The sequence below is a fragment of the Syngnathus scovelli genome, chromosome 14, assembly GCF_024217435.2.
Source record: "Syngnathus scovelli strain Florida chromosome 14, RoL_Ssco_1.2, whole genome shotgun sequence".
NCBI lineage: Eukaryota > Metazoa > Chordata > Actinopteri > Syngnathiformes > Syngnathidae > Syngnathus > Syngnathus scovelli.
The window spans coordinates 12,870,798-12,884,479 of NC_090860.1; the positions used below are offsets into that span (position 1 = coordinate 12,870,798).

A 13,682-nucleotide genomic window follows, 5' to 3' on the forward strand; every position below is an offset into this window, starting at 1 on the left:
CTGGAACGTCTGAAATTAAATTATATTTTGTGCTAGTTATCCACGTTATTTTTATTCCAGATTAACGATGGTCCTCAAACGCACCGCGCGTATACAGTTTCGTCGTGTTTTAGCACCCTCTAACGGTAGAAAATGAGCTGTTCATGACCTGGTGATGCGTTCAGGAACACTGTGTAAAATGTCGAACAATTAAAATATTAATACATTTACAAAATCACCACAACCCGAACAATTTCTCATTGTGATGTTTGTATGATGTTATATATGGAGTTTGGGATATCTCCTTTTCATATTAATAAAAGTCGTTTAAAACAACTATACTGTACTTTCACCTGTTTCTAGAGTTTGGTCATGTGACGTGATTGGTGTCATACCTAAGCCTAGAGTATTTTTGGACGGATGCATATTAGCTGGTTTTTTTTTTTTAGAATATATGCTGAAAATAAAAAGAATGCATTTCAATGGGCGTCAACCCCGTGAATACCGAGAGTCTACTGTACTGTAGTTCATTGAACGAACCTCGACAAGAGACAAGCGCGCCCCCTGATGGCATCTCTGCGCGTCACACGCGGAGCGCCCAAGCGCCATCCTCCTCCTCGTCGTCTTCCTCCTCTTCGTTGTCCTCCTGCAATCTCTCTGGTGTTGTTCTCCAGGCGCATCCTCCTCCTCCTTGCCGCCCCTGACCGCAGACGTCAAGCTGCTGCACTAGCGGACACAACAACATCATAAAAAGAGGAGACATTGCCATTTCATCCTCGTCATTATTGTACATATTGAGGGTGGGGGGGCGGCAGGAGCTATGGCGAAACACCGCAAAGACAGAGACAGCTGGGGTGAGTGTACGTGCCAACATCTTTTTGTTTTTTTTAATTCATCATCTTTTTTTATGGGCGTTAACAGCGCAGGTCCTGGTCAACGTCATTGTGTGTGTGTGGGGCGGGGGGGGGGTTGTTTTTGCACCATATCAAATGATTATTAAGATAATAAAAGACAAAAATCCAGTAGTGGGAAATATTCCTTAAATGTCGCCTTTAAGGACTTGGGAATGCATGGGAGATCTAGTGTTTTAATTATGTAATGGTGCACAGGGAAATAGCAAGAAGTCACCTTCAGGGAGGAGCGTTTGTATTATATTAAAATGTATCTAAATAAAATAAAAAATGTTTACGATTTGGGAGGGAGTAGAGAGGGTGACCCACTTGATTTTATCCGGCTGGTGTAACATGCAGCAGTGGCGGCAACGCCTGGGCGAGGCCTTTTTGCATGCATTTTTGTTTTTAATATTTATAACGAAACACATGATGCAAAAAAAAAAAAATATAGGTCAAATGTGTGTGCCTGTAATTAATTGATTATTCTTACATTTTGAGTTGAAGTTATTTTTCCCAGAATCCAAATCGGTACAATCATGTCATCATCCTACTGCCTCATTGTTTTCTGAGCAGCTGCTGGCCATTACAAAAAATGGCAAAATATCAACAGAGGCGTTTTTTTTTTTTTTTCTTCTCCCCAGGGTCCCTGGGTGACAAGACCATGTACGAGTGGAGCTCGGAGGACGAAGAGTCGGACGGGCGGGCACGGCCTATCCAGGTGCTGCTGGTGAAGGACGACCACACCTTCGAGCTGGACGAGGCAGCGCTGAGTCGCATCCTGCTGGCCGAGGAGGTGCGGGACCGCGAGGTGGTGGCCATCTCGGTGGCGGGGGCCTTCCGCAAGGGGAAGTCCTTCCTAATGGACTTCATGCTTCGCTACATGTACAACCACGTGGGTACCCCGATCCAATTCTCATGTCCCGCAAGATGACAATAATAAAGCATGTTGGACTCACCTTTTTACTTCAGGGCTCGGACGACTGGCTGGGCCAGGCCGACGAGCCCCTGACCGGGTTCTCGTGGAGGGGGGGCTCGGAGAGGGAGACCACCGGCATCCAGATCTGGAGCGAGGTCTTCCTGGTTGACCTGCCTGATGGGACCAAGGTGAAGTTTGCTTTTATTGTTGTAGCCCAAAATTGGACACGATAACAATAGTTACTAAATGTAGTGTGTGTGTGTGTGTGTGTGTGTGTGTGGTGACTTAGGTGGCAGTGCTGCTGATGGACACACAAGGTACCTTTGATAGCCAGTCCACGCTGCGTGACTCGGCCACCGTGTTCGCTTTGAGCACCATGATCAGCTCCATGCAGGTTAAGATATCTGACAACTGTTTAAAATTGTAAAGAAAAAGACAATTAATATGAAATATGAAATACAGGTTTACAACATCTCCCAGAATGTCCAAGAAGATGACCTCCAGCATCTGCAGGTAAATATTCAAATGGATCAGATGATGTCTTGTATTTTTTATTTATTTTTGCTAGAAAATGAATCCACTCAAAAATATTTCACAAAATCATTTTTCCCTTGACAGCTGTTCACAGAGTACGGCCGACTGGCAATGGAGGAGACTTTCCTCAAACCGTTTCAGGTACTTTAATGATCATAAAATATAATACCTTTGTGGCTCTTACCTTCATCTGCTCTTATTTGCAAGTCCATGATATTCCTCATCCGAGACTGGAGCTTCCCGTACGAGTTTCCATACGGGCAGGAGGGAGGCATGAAATTCCTGGAGAAGAGGCTCAAGGTCAGTAGGCAAGGATGTGACTTTCCTTGAAGCCTATTAAAAAGTGACTTCATTTCAAATCCTGCGTGTAGATCTCGGAGAACCAGCACGAGGAGCTGCAGAACGTGCGCAAACACATCCATTCGTGTTTTACCAACATCTCCAGCTTCTTGATGCCTCACCCTGGCTTGAAGGTGGCCACCAATCCGCACTTTGACGGACGGATCAAAGGTACCCAAATAGCGGAGATGTCACCCAAAAAAATGCTAGGCGGCGCCATGTTAGCAGAGTAGCAGCTAATGTTAGCCAATAGCTGATAGCAGACATTTCAAAATGATGATTGTAGAGATCGACGGCGAGTTCATCAACAACTTGAAGGTTCTGGTGCCCTGGCTCCTGAGTCCTGGCAACATTGACGTGAAGGAGATCAATGGTAGTAAGATCACCTGCAGAGGCCTGCTGGAGTACTTCAAGGTCAGGGATAGTCCAGTATTTCAAAATGGCCACCGTTTTCCTTTTAATGCTATTTTTTGTCTTCTCCAGGCCTACATCAAGATTTACCAAGGAGAGGAGCTGCCTCATCCAAAATCCATGCTGCAGGTAAATGTGTTAGGAGCTTTGTGGATGAATGGCTGGACGGATAATGACGTCGTGGTTCGTGTCAGGCCACAGCGGAAGCCAACAACCTGGCGGCGGTGGCTGCGGCCAAGGATCTGTACAGCAAGAAAATGGAGGAGGTACGCCCGCATCCGCCGTGAGACTCGCCGATGATCGCCACTCACCTCTGTTGTCCTCCAGGTGTGCGGCGGCGACCGTCCCTTCCTAGCGCCCAGCGAGCTGCAAGCACGCCACGCCGTCCACCGCGAGGAGGCTCTGGCGCTTTTCCGCGGCGTGAAGAAGATGGGCGGCGAGGAGTTCAGCCGGCGCTACCTGCAGCAACTGACGGGCGAGGTGGATCAGGTCTTCGTCCAGTACATCAAGCACAATGACTCCAAAAACATTTTCCACGCCGCCCGCACGCCCGCTACCCTTTTCGTGGTCATCTTCGTCATGTACGTGGCGGCAGGCGTGACGGGCTTTGTGGGCGTGGACGTCATCGCTAGCCTGTGCAACATGATCCTGGGCCTGGCCCTCATCACGCTCTGCACCTGGGCCTACATACGCTACTCGGGGGAGTACCGAGAGCTGGGGGCTGTCATCGACCAGGTGGCCGGGGCGCTCTGGGACCAGGTCGGTCGCAATCCATCTGTCCATCCATACACAATCACAATCAACATACATGCAATGTAGTCAAACAGCCACCAGATGGCAGCATTCTTTGAAATAATGACAATGTATGGCATGTTTTGAACTCACCTTGTGTTTTCCCTTCAACGCCTCGACAGGGGAGCACGAACGAGGTAAGAATGTGACACTCCTTCTTCCCCGTGATGCTTTTCATTCTCCTGCGTGAACTTCTTGTGACGCCTCCCGCAACGCAGGCGCTGCACAAGCTGTATAACGTCGCGGCCAATCACCGGCACCTGTACCAGCACGCCTTCCCTGGGCATCAGGCTGACGACGTCGGAGAGGCGGCGGCGGCCGAGGAGCGCGGCAGGAAGCGGGACTGACTCAGCACGGACCAGACCGTACACTGCTCACTGTATACGACGAGCATCTTCATCACTCAGCTTCCTCCTCATCAGCTGTCAATCATCACCTGGACGGGAATGTCGTGCGGCGTATGGGGAGCCGCTGGAGTGTTTATCCTACTAGAGCACTTGGAGAACAACCAGGGCCCACCTCCTTAAATGACTGTCCTACTCATTATTGCGTCACTTTACGTGCAGAAGATTTTTTTATTTGCATTTAATCCACGTTTTTTTTTTTGGGTTCTTACAATTTGTTACACGCATTGTTTTTGCAACTATGCAAAAAGCTTTTTGTATTTTTTTAAGTTTTCATGTGCTATTTATTGATATGTACGATACGTGTTATAGGTTAAAATGCTATTAAAAAATAATATTACGCATTTCACAGCTACATTGATGTCAGAATCATCAACAGATTTATTTATTATTGTTGGACAATTTTATGTAAATATTGTTTTTTCCCTATTTTTTACAGTTTGTCACATTTTATTGTAACGTGTGCATGGAGGCAGAAAACCTATTGATTTTTTAAAAAAGAATCAAAATGTATTGACTTGTACATGTTGTAGGTCGCAATATTATTTCAAATAATTTTAAATATAATTTTTCTCCCACAATTTTTTGCATATTTGTCAGATTTATTTGGTTTAGTTTACTTTAAAGTTTTGTTTTTTTTAATTCAGGGAGGAAACACTGTCCAGTGTGTCTATTTTGTCTCCATACAATTTTAACAAATGGATTTATGCAAAAGCAAACAAATACAGCATCAATAGACATTTTCAAAAATTTTAGAAAGCCACAAAACACAGCCACAAGGATAAACATGATAGCCATTGTTAATCAAAGTCACAGAATTTCCAACACAACTCTTGTATTTGATCTAATTGAGAATCAATTAGATAAATAATCATCAATCATTTATCTGATGAGTAAATTTACAAAGTATATTGTAAAGTCATTGTCCGCATGGTGTCGATGTTTTCTCACGTGTCATTAAGATTAGGGACAGAAAACTTTAAGGCTTTTGTGAGATGTTTCTTTGTTTTTATGATTTATTTTTTTGTATGTGACACGCGCGACCTTAGGGCACTTTGGATGCGGCCTTGATGTCGCGCTGTGATTTCAAACGTGTGTACGTGCCGTTTTTTGTACTCGTACTAAAACGGAGCTTGTATTTTTTAGTCGAGACGTGTTGTTTAATCATTTGTCTTTATATAAGAAAGCTTCTAGAACTGCGATTATTGATGCTAATTGTTAGCATGTCAATGGAGTTTGGTATGTTTGTTAGCATTAAGCTAAGGGAGGGGGGGGGGCTTCGAGCAAAGCTATTGTGGATGGGCAATTATTTGTTTTTTGTTTAGTTTCACAGTACATTTCAAGTGGAAATGTCATTACACAGTTTAAAAATGTTTCTCGGGATTTTTTCATTTTCCAAACTCTTGAATTGGATGTATAAGTATATTAAGTTTACACTTGAAATGAATGATAGCCATTATTTTGAAAATTATTTTGGTGTGACTACTATAATATTAATGGCTTTATTACCACTACAGATCCATTTAACATCTCCAAAACTCCTTTATTAAACCACAAAATAAAACCAAAGTCGCTTCTGAAAGTGTTGAGTTGAATGCAATGCACATGTAAAACATAGAAATGATGTTTTGTGAATAATAATTGCTAATATGTTGTCTCCTTTATCACTGTCCTAAAATGATTAATAATATTAATTATTATTATTATTATTAATGTGGGGAAAGCTAGACAGTTGCATCTTATATAACTGAACTCAAAATGACATTTCACCCATAAACTGTACAGGTTTACATAACTAGCTTTAATATGACTTTGTTTGTAAATTTCTTTACGTTTCAAACGCTACGAACGGTGCATTTTTAACGCTTTATTACACACCATTTCTTAGTGACGTCAAGACGATCGCCTTTATTAGTGGCCGTGCGTTGCGGGAGGGTCAGAACTTGTTCGCGAACATATCGTGGAGGTCCTCTCGACGATTCTATTCCAAGTCAATTCGATTTCTTGAGTCTATTCGAGCTGACTTTTTGAAAGTTTGGACGGCTACGGGTCGTTCGCCAAAGGCTTCAAGATGATCAACATACTGAAAGTGATTCACTTTCTTGTGTTTAGTGTTCTTCTGCAACAGGGTGAGATTTATTAAGATTTATTTATAATATAATAACATTTCACTTTAGAAAATTGTGATATTTTGTTTCTTGGTCGTCAATTTCATGATTCGCAGGGGAACAAGAGGGTAAAATAATCTGATAAAACTATATAATCTTGAATTAAGTATAGTGTCATAAACAAAAATTTAACTAATTATTGCTAAATTGATCACTACTGAAGTAAATACCCCATAATTTCATTTAACTATTATTTTTTTAAAGTAAATACAGCATTTCATTTTGTGACGTTCTATTTGTGTATTTTCAACTCGCTTTAATGGATGGAATAAAGCTTCAAGGCACAGCAGGGCCTTCTAAAGTTACTCTTTTAACAGACATAAGCGATGACAAAATGAATTTTTACTGACGAACGATTAAAGCAATCTACATGTAAACGTGTGGAAACAGTGACACTATGTGGACAATAATGGTATTACAGTAATTTACGCAGACAGTTAATGCAGAGCTGTATAGTGTAATAAACTGAACTAAATATTCCATAAATTCTAAATAAACACTAAAACAAATACCCATTTTTTTTATTTAAATAATTTTTGGCCCTCTTAGTGCACCATTGTAAATTATATTGTTTTAATCATTTTTTGTTGTTTTCCTTTTTTCTTTCCAGTGCAGTGCGAGTGTAAGAAAAACTGGCAGAGCTACAAAAACAACTGTTACTTCTTCGCCCAAAACGCCAAGAATTTTAAGAAGGCTGAACAACACTGTTTGTCACTCGATAGCAACCTGACCAGCATTGAAGACACCGATGAGAGGGTTCCATTTCAAAACTTTTATATTCTACACATATATAGTAGCTTTATAGCTGATTTAATCTATTGCATTTCTCTCTAATCGTGTAGGACTGGCTGATCAAAACTCTGGACAAAAGCAATGGGGTCAAATCTTTAACCTATATACATAATATCCACATATATGGTAGTTTTAGAGATTGATCTATAACCTCTTTTTTTTTGTAGTCATCATGGAGCACCTGGTTGGGCCTGAAGTACGAATCAGGATCCTGGAAGTGGACTGATGGAAGTCGTTTCAACAGATCCATGGCGTAAGTAGCATAAAAGCGCTAATATTTAATGTGGATCTGCAGAATTGGCTAAATTTTTCCTGGTCATCGGTTGCTAGGCAGAATTTAAAGGGCCCAGTGATAACTATATTTTCTTTACGACAAAAAAAAACTTTTGTTGCAGGTTCTGGGGGGATGATCAGCCCTCAGCGATCCTGTACGCGATACGTAACCGCTGTGCTGCCATGTTGAGCCGCGATGAGGGTCACTGGTACAACTATAACTGCATCTTCACCGACATGGCTTACGTCTGCAAACGTTACGTGGGACCCCAGTTGTTTGTGAGTAACATGTTTTAAGAAAATAGGAGCTAAGCGCTAGCTAATCCTGCTGTTGGTTGGTTTCAGGTGGCGCCAAAAGGTTTTATGGCTTTGGACAAAACTGAGAAACTGGCACTGGAGGTCGTCACCAATATGGTCATTTCGGGAAAGGTCGTGCCTGTGAGTAGTTAACCCCGGCAACAACTGAAAGGGGGATGAATTCTTGATGATGCTAATTATTTTTTGGGATTTCCAGAAATCAAAGCTCAACATAACTGTGATCAATGGACTGTCGTGTTCATCTCGTGGTGTCAACTGCTCACGCGAAGTGCCGATTAAATCTAACAGTTATAGGAAGGTACGTGTCATTTTTGAGCATTATCAACAGATCACATTAACGCAAATTTTTTTTTTTTTTACAAATTGCGTTATAGATGCAAATCGGGAAGCTGGTTGGAGATCTGGAGAAGGGCAGTGTCATCACCATCAAAGGACGTGCCCTGCCACTTGCAAGAAGGTGAGGCCATAATTGCTCACAAATAGCCCGCTAGCATATTTATTTTTTTTTTTGGTCTTGCAGTTTTAACGTCAGTTTCCTGATCAATTCCACCAATATTCCGCTGCACATGAGTGCTCGCTTCAACTGGTCAACAGACATGAATGTCCTGGTGATGAACTCTTACCTGTCTGGCAAGTGGGGCAAGGAGGAGCGCAAGGATAAAACCTCCTTCCCTTTTGGAGCAGGCCAGTTCTTTGAGGTAACAACAATCTACTTGGCAGATACCCTTCAAAGATCTCAAACTGCTATGTTGGTATCTGTTGCTCAGATGATCATCACCTGCACTAACAAATTCTTCAACATGATGATCAACGGCGACATCCACCTGAGCTACAAGTACCGAGCTCCCGTGGCCAAGATCGAGCGGGTGGTAGCGAAGGGCGACGTGAAATTGATTGAAATCAGGCAGATGTGACACACAAAGGCCTTGAACATGATCCGAGCTGCCACCTGCTATGATTAAAGTTAAGGTATAAGTTAATTAAGTTAAGGTAGAAGTTAAGTTTTCTTTGTTTTTTGTAGGTATAAGTTTGTTTTAAGCACCCCACTTATTTAACCACAGTGCTTTTTGGGGAATTATATTAAGCAGCTAAAGGAGGCCATTTTGTCCACCATGACATCAGTTGCTCGGGATCAGGTCACAAGTGATTTTTCAATTTTCTGTAATTTCTTTGCATGCCAGAATAAAAAAATAAGCAATATGTTGTTGTTTTTTTGGACCAAATTTCTGCTTAATTTCTTTGCATCCCAGAATAAAAAAAATAAGCAATATGTTTTTTTTGGACCAAATTTCTGCTAAGTTATTTTTACCAGGTTGTAATGTATTTTCAGAAATACTAAATTTAAATATTGTAGTGATTGAACAAAACATTTAATATTTCACCGTGTGTAGTGAACCAGAGTTTCAAATTGAACCTCTGAAATTTAATTTTCCACCATAATCAAATTTACAGAGATACCATTTTTCCAAAATCTACGGCTCACTTTTTGTACACAATCCCAACCGCGGAAATGGGCGGAACCTGCATAGAAATTTTCAGATATATATTAAAATAAGATATTTCTCATTTTCTTGCTGGCATTAAAGTACTGTCCAACCAGCAACGTATGGCTTTGAGACATTTCTGAATATCATATAAAAGGTAACAGCATCTTGACAAAAAATATAACTTTTTTTTTTTTTTTAGTCTTTTGAATGAAAAAGTGTTTCCTAAAGTTCCAGTAGCTTATAATCTTTCCGAGGTGATGCTTTTCCTTAAAAGAAATGCCATCCTATGCATTCCTTAGACACTTAAATATCGCACAGGTTTTGGTGGATTGCCTTGAAAAAATCATTACAAAAAAAAAAGGGGGGGGGCCAAAAAAAAGTCATCCAACGCGTCTGTTTTTCAATTGCTGCCTTTTGGTTCAGCATTTTAAAAAAACAACAAAAAAAGGCACAATGTTGCTTTGCCAGTCCTCCCAGGTGGTAGCTTCTTCATCTGAGTGTTTCTTGTGATACATATTTGGATCAAGAGGCAAAAGGCACACGAGGCGAAGAGGGGCGTTTTGGTCACATGAAGCTGTTGCCGGGGGGCTGCTGGGCGTACCACTGCTGCCGCTGTTTGCGCGCCTCCACCTCGGAGAGCAGCGCCTGGCGGTACGCCTCGTACGACTTGACGATGTGCTCCAGTTCCTTCATGAAGAGCAGCTTCAGCATGCCCTGGTACGTGTCCAGGTCGGCCAGCTGGAAGAGCTCCCACTTCAGGATGTGGTCGTACCTGGCAGAAGAGCAACGCCCGTTGCGTCCACCCCGAATGACTACGCTCGACACCCATCAAGTTGCTGAAGTGCGCATTTGTTTTATACTGGCAGGTTATTTGGCTGTTTCAAAGCGATTTGTTTAGGTAAATTGGACACTCCTAGAGTGGAAATTCAAGTTTTTAAATTACTTCTCAAATTTTTAACGACTTGTAGACTTGAGTCTGCCAGTTGCACCACATTTGATTTACATTGGCAAGGGTTCTGAAATATTTAGCGTTGCTTCTTCGGTGTTAATATTGCTTTTTTTTTTCCTACTCTAATGTCATTTGAAACCAACAGCTGAATAAAAGTCAAGTACTCACTTGAGGGGGGCACGGGCGTAGACCTGCAGCCAGTCCGGGATCTCGGCGGTGTGGTAGGGGTTGGCCGGCACCAGCACCGGCTGGTTCCTCTCGGTGGGCCGCGGCTGATAGGTGATGGGCGGAGGCGGCAGAGGCGGCGGCTGGTCGTAGCGGGGCACACTACGAAACAAATTTGGAGATTTTTAAGGAGTGAGGAGCATGGTCCCGTGAGAAATGAAGTACCTGGGAGCGCAGGGGTGGCGATACTGCGCCCTCTTGTTGATGTGGTCCACGTAATAGACGCCAAACTCGGCCGACTCCACCTTCTCCCAGCCCGGCGGGAGCCCCTCGCGCTCCAGCGGGTGGCTCCAGTGCGTGGTGTTAGTGTTGTGGTCGATGTAGTACTTCCTGCCGCGGATGGTCCAGTCCACGGTCCAGCCGGTGGGGAGGGGCAGGTCCTCTGCAGTCAGGCTGGAGAGGTTCCCCAGTGACTTGGCCTGGATTCGACCTATGCCTGCAGGGAGGATGACAAGCATTTCCCTCAGCCACACTAGCAAACAAGCAGGGGTGTGCAGACTTTTTATAGCCACTTTATAGCCTCTAAAAGCGTGTTTGGGAGGTGACAAATGCGTCGAGAGAGCATGAGAGCGAGGTCACTGGAAGTTGGTGAGTGAAGACGAGGAATGTGAGAGCACGCCACAGAAATGCACTCCGCCTCCTCCGCGACCGACTCGTCATCCTCATCTTCATCGCCATCCTCCTCGCCGTGTCAGCCATTTCCTGCACTTTGGACGGACTCAGTGTTGTCACTGACGGCGGTCAATGCAGCGACAAAGGAGAAAATGTGACAAGATGGGCAAGCTAATGCTAATCGCTAAGCTAAAGTATTTTGACAGACTGTGACATATAGTGGCATGTTTATAAATGTATGACAAACCCAATTTTTGGGTTGTTGTGTCCAAAGTTGGGTCAAATTATCCCAACCTCCTGGGCGGGTCCAATTTTGAACCCAAATTGGGTTGTTTTTAAATCCACAAATGTTAAGCTTGCAGTGTCGTCTAACACAAATAAAAATCTCCCAAGGTCTCAAACTGTTTCTAGTATTTAAAAGAGGCTGTCGAGTGCAAGTCAAAACAACAGGTGCCATGATAGCTTTAAACCCGACAATAAATTTGCAAGCTTCAGACATTATATCAGAGCCCCGAATAACAGACAGGCACAACATACCCTAACCCAAATCAACATGGCAATGCAATTTCCAAAGATTTTGCCGTCTTTGTATTGGAAAATGAAACGTAGGCTCTCACGGGGAAGGTGGCCGAAAAATGCCCAGGAAAACTACAAATGTGCTGATGTGCCTTAAATAGAGCACGCGGTCACAAGTTTGTCATGTTGAATAAGATAAAGAACACAAACAAACAAGATGAAGCAAAGAGCGCTGTGTGGCTTGCCGAGAAGCCTCTGCCTGCATTCCTATCACGCCAACCTTAGCGTGACGTGCGTCGGGAACATGCGGCGCGGATATGAAAAGGCTTGTTCATGCGGCCCTCAATCTATCTTTAAACACGGCCGTGACAATTTGCCGCGCTACCTGTAGGGCTGCGGAAACTTTGCACTGGAATGTGACGATTGTGGCAAATGTGTATGTCAAATAAAAAGAGCAGGCGATCTTGATAAATTACCTGAAGGGGGTCTGCTGGGTGTGGGTGGCGTGCGTTGCCGCGGAACTCTTTGGAAGTTGGGTTCTCCGTGCTCATAGTAGTGGTAGTCATCCGGGAAGCGTTCCGGCATCCTCCGAGGTTGCTGCTGCTGCTGCCTCCCGTCGTAGTAGGAAGCCTCCTGCGGGTGGTAGTAGTAGAGCCCGGCGTCGCCATTCTCCGACACGGGCCCGCCGTCCGTCAGGAAGGACTGCAGCGAGCCGGCGTATTCGTGCGGCAGCTCGCCCAGACTGCGTGGCAGGTACGGCGGCGCGGACAAGCGATGGCTCTCGCGGCGGGCCGCCTCGTGCGGCGGACGTGGCACGGCGGTGCGGAGGAAGCTCTTGCTGCGGGACAACGCTGGCTCCCGGCTGGGGGGCGCCGGGAAAGCGGAGGGTCCCATGTCGGGCATTGGCACATCGGCGCGGCGGGGGATGGTGGGGCCATGACGGATGAATGAGGGCATAAGATCTGTCGGAAAAAAAACAACGTTAGTTTTAACTTGATGTAAAAAGTTGCTGACTTCAAGGACAGTTAGGAATTTCCATTTCAGGCAATGACAGGCAACTACATACGTTAGGATGCCCAAGTTTAAAATCCACTCGGAGGAACTGGGTCAGAAAAAGGGGGGACTGTTTGGACCATAATCACTTGATAATGTGGGACATTATGGGCCACAATAGGACATGACAGTACAAAATGAGAATGAATAGGAGATATATTAGCATCATAGGAACATGGTGGGAGAAAATTGGGCACCCAACATTATGGTATGGTATGTTGTAAAAAAAAAAAAAAAAAAACGGAATAAATGGGACCTGATGAAACAAAACGAGACGCAGCAGGATACATGATCGGGGACAAAACAAACGGGACGTTACGGGACAAATGAGGACATGCTGGGACACGAGACAACACACTGGACACTAAATTATGATGGATATTATATTATCATTGGAATTATGGCCATTGCAACTGACGTTAACGGTATCTGGGAACGTTTGTTTTACGCTACGCAGTCAGGACAGCAGCTGGTTGGTTTTAAAGTTTAAAAGTGCACGTAAACGTGAGTTCGGCATAAATTAAATAAAAACAAAAATAAAAGGAAAAAACAAAATCATTCTACATCCATACGAGGCGTTAACAGCATAACAAAATCGATAGCAAGATGGGCTAAAGCAGGCTAAGCTAGGCTAACTATCCAGCAGCCTGTTGCTTACTTCGGAGGAGCGGCGACGTCTCCTTCTTCACATACTTTCCGTGGACCTCGGCCGGCTTCGACGACTCGCTTTTACTCTTCTTTCGCGAGAGCATAATAAAACTCCAGTTTGAGCGTGGCGGCGGTGATGGGGGAGGCGGAGGAGGGGCGGGGAGAGGACGTCAACAACGCGGCGATGTCAAGCCCTCCGCTCGGCGGCCGCCCCGCTCTCCTCGTCGCCGAGCGCGGATACAGAACATTTTGGAAGCGGACTGCTTCGAAGGAGGAGGAGGCGAGTATTAGCCTAGCCGATGCTAGCAAGAAGGAGACGTCGCTCCAGTCAGTTGAAGTTTTGGTGCGCATGCGTACACTCTACCTGCGGGCG

General features: G+C 44.3%; 3 protein-coding genes across 4 annotated transcripts; 2 read left to right on the forward strand and 1 right to left on the reverse strand.

The window, feature by feature from the left end:
* Positions 1 to 548: 548 nt before the first annotated feature.
* atl1 (atlastin GTPase 1) lies at positions 549 to 4,849 on the forward strand. Of its 2 annotated transcripts, none has more exons than XM_049740797.2 (14): positions 549 to 839; positions 1,514 to 1,764; positions 1,842 to 1,976; positions 2,078 to 2,182; positions 2,251 to 2,301; positions 2,407 to 2,463; positions 2,530 to 2,622; positions 2,694 to 2,832; positions 2,948 to 3,075; positions 3,145 to 3,201; positions 3,267 to 3,338; positions 3,400 to 3,831; positions 3,987 to 4,001; positions 4,083 to 4,849. In XM_049740797.2, the coding sequence occupies exons 1-14, from the start codon at positions 800 to 802 to the stop codon at positions 4,209 to 4,211; spliced, it is 1,704 nt and encodes a 567-aa protein (XP_049596754.1). In that variant the 5' UTR covers positions 549 to 799; the 3' UTR covers positions 4,212 to 4,849. The 2 variants fall into 2 exon arrangements, with proteins under 2 accessions (XP_049596754.1, XP_049596755.1); XM_049740798.2 differs by having other exon boundaries at positions 549 to 833.
* A 1,348-nt stretch (positions 4,850 to 6,197) lies between these two features.
* LOC125981051 (uncharacterized) lies at positions 6,198 to 9,019 on the forward strand. The gene is made up of 10 exons (XM_049740879.2): positions 6,198 to 6,397; positions 7,047 to 7,192; positions 7,279 to 7,314; positions 7,396 to 7,481; positions 7,624 to 7,780; positions 7,847 to 7,939; positions 8,016 to 8,117; positions 8,194 to 8,276; positions 8,340 to 8,517; positions 8,587 to 9,019. The coding sequence occupies exons 1-10, from the start codon at positions 6,340 to 6,342 to the stop codon at positions 8,731 to 8,733; spliced, it is 1,086 nt and encodes a 361-aa protein (XP_049596836.1). The 5' UTR covers positions 6,198 to 6,339; the 3' UTR covers positions 8,734 to 9,019.
* Positions 9,020 to 9,205: 186 nt separating this feature from the next.
* Positions 9,206 to 13,664, reverse strand: sav1 (salvador family WW domain containing protein 1). Its single transcript, XM_049740860.2, has 5 exons — positions 13,320 to 13,664; positions 12,085 to 12,570; positions 10,646 to 10,916; positions 10,424 to 10,582; positions 9,206 to 10,078 (listed from the first exon to the last, which is right to left on the reverse strand). Exons 1-5 carry the CDS (start codon positions 13,411 to 13,413, stop codon positions 9,871 to 9,873), a joined length of 1,218 nt encoding a protein of 405 aa, XP_049596817.1. The 5' UTR covers positions 13,414 to 13,664; the 3' UTR covers positions 9,206 to 9,870.
* Positions 13,665 to 13,682: the final 18 nt, after the last annotated feature.

What these genes read in the sequence shown, in the direction of transcription:
- atl1 (XM_049740797.2), top strand. Translation starts at nt 800, where the DNA reads ATGGCGAAACACCGCAAAGACAGAGACAGCTGGGGTGAGT. An exon ending in TTCGCTACATGTACAACCAC is followed by an intron (nt 1,765 to 1,841) that starts GTGGGTACCCCG and finishes TTTTTACTTCAG; the next exon opens with GGCTCGGACGACTGGCTGGG. An exon ending in GCCTGCTGGAGTACTTCAAG is followed by an intron (nt 3,076 to 3,144) that starts GTCAGGGATAGT and finishes TGTCTTCTCCAG; the next exon opens with GCCTACATCAAGATTTACCA.
- sav1 (XM_049740860.2), bottom strand. Translation starts at nt 13,413, where the DNA reads ATGCTCTCGCGAAAGAAGAGTAAAAGCGAGTCGTCGAAGCCGGCCGAG. An exon ending in ACCCAGCAGACCCCCTTCAG is followed by an intron (nt 10,917 to 12,084) that starts GTAATTTATCAA and finishes TCCTCCCTGCAG; the next exon opens with GCATAGGTCGAATCCAGGCC. An exon ending in TACGCCCGTGCCCCCCTCAA is followed by an intron (nt 10,079 to 10,423) that starts GTGAGTACTTGA and finishes CTCTTCTGCCAG; the next exon opens with GTACGACCACATCCTGAAGT.
- LOC125981051 (XM_049740879.2), top strand. Translation starts at nt 6,340, where the DNA reads ATGATCAACATACTGAAAGTGATTCACTTTCTTGTGTTTAGTGTTCTT. An exon ending in TAGTGTTCTTCTGCAACAGG is followed by an intron (nt 6,398 to 7,046) that starts GTGAGATTTATT and finishes TTTTCTTTCCAG; the next exon opens with TGCAGTGCGAGTGTAAGAAA. An exon ending in TTGAAGACACCGATGAGAGG is followed by an intron (nt 7,193 to 7,278) that starts GTTCCATTTCAA and finishes CTAATCGTGTAG; the next exon opens with GACTGGCTGATCAAAACTCT.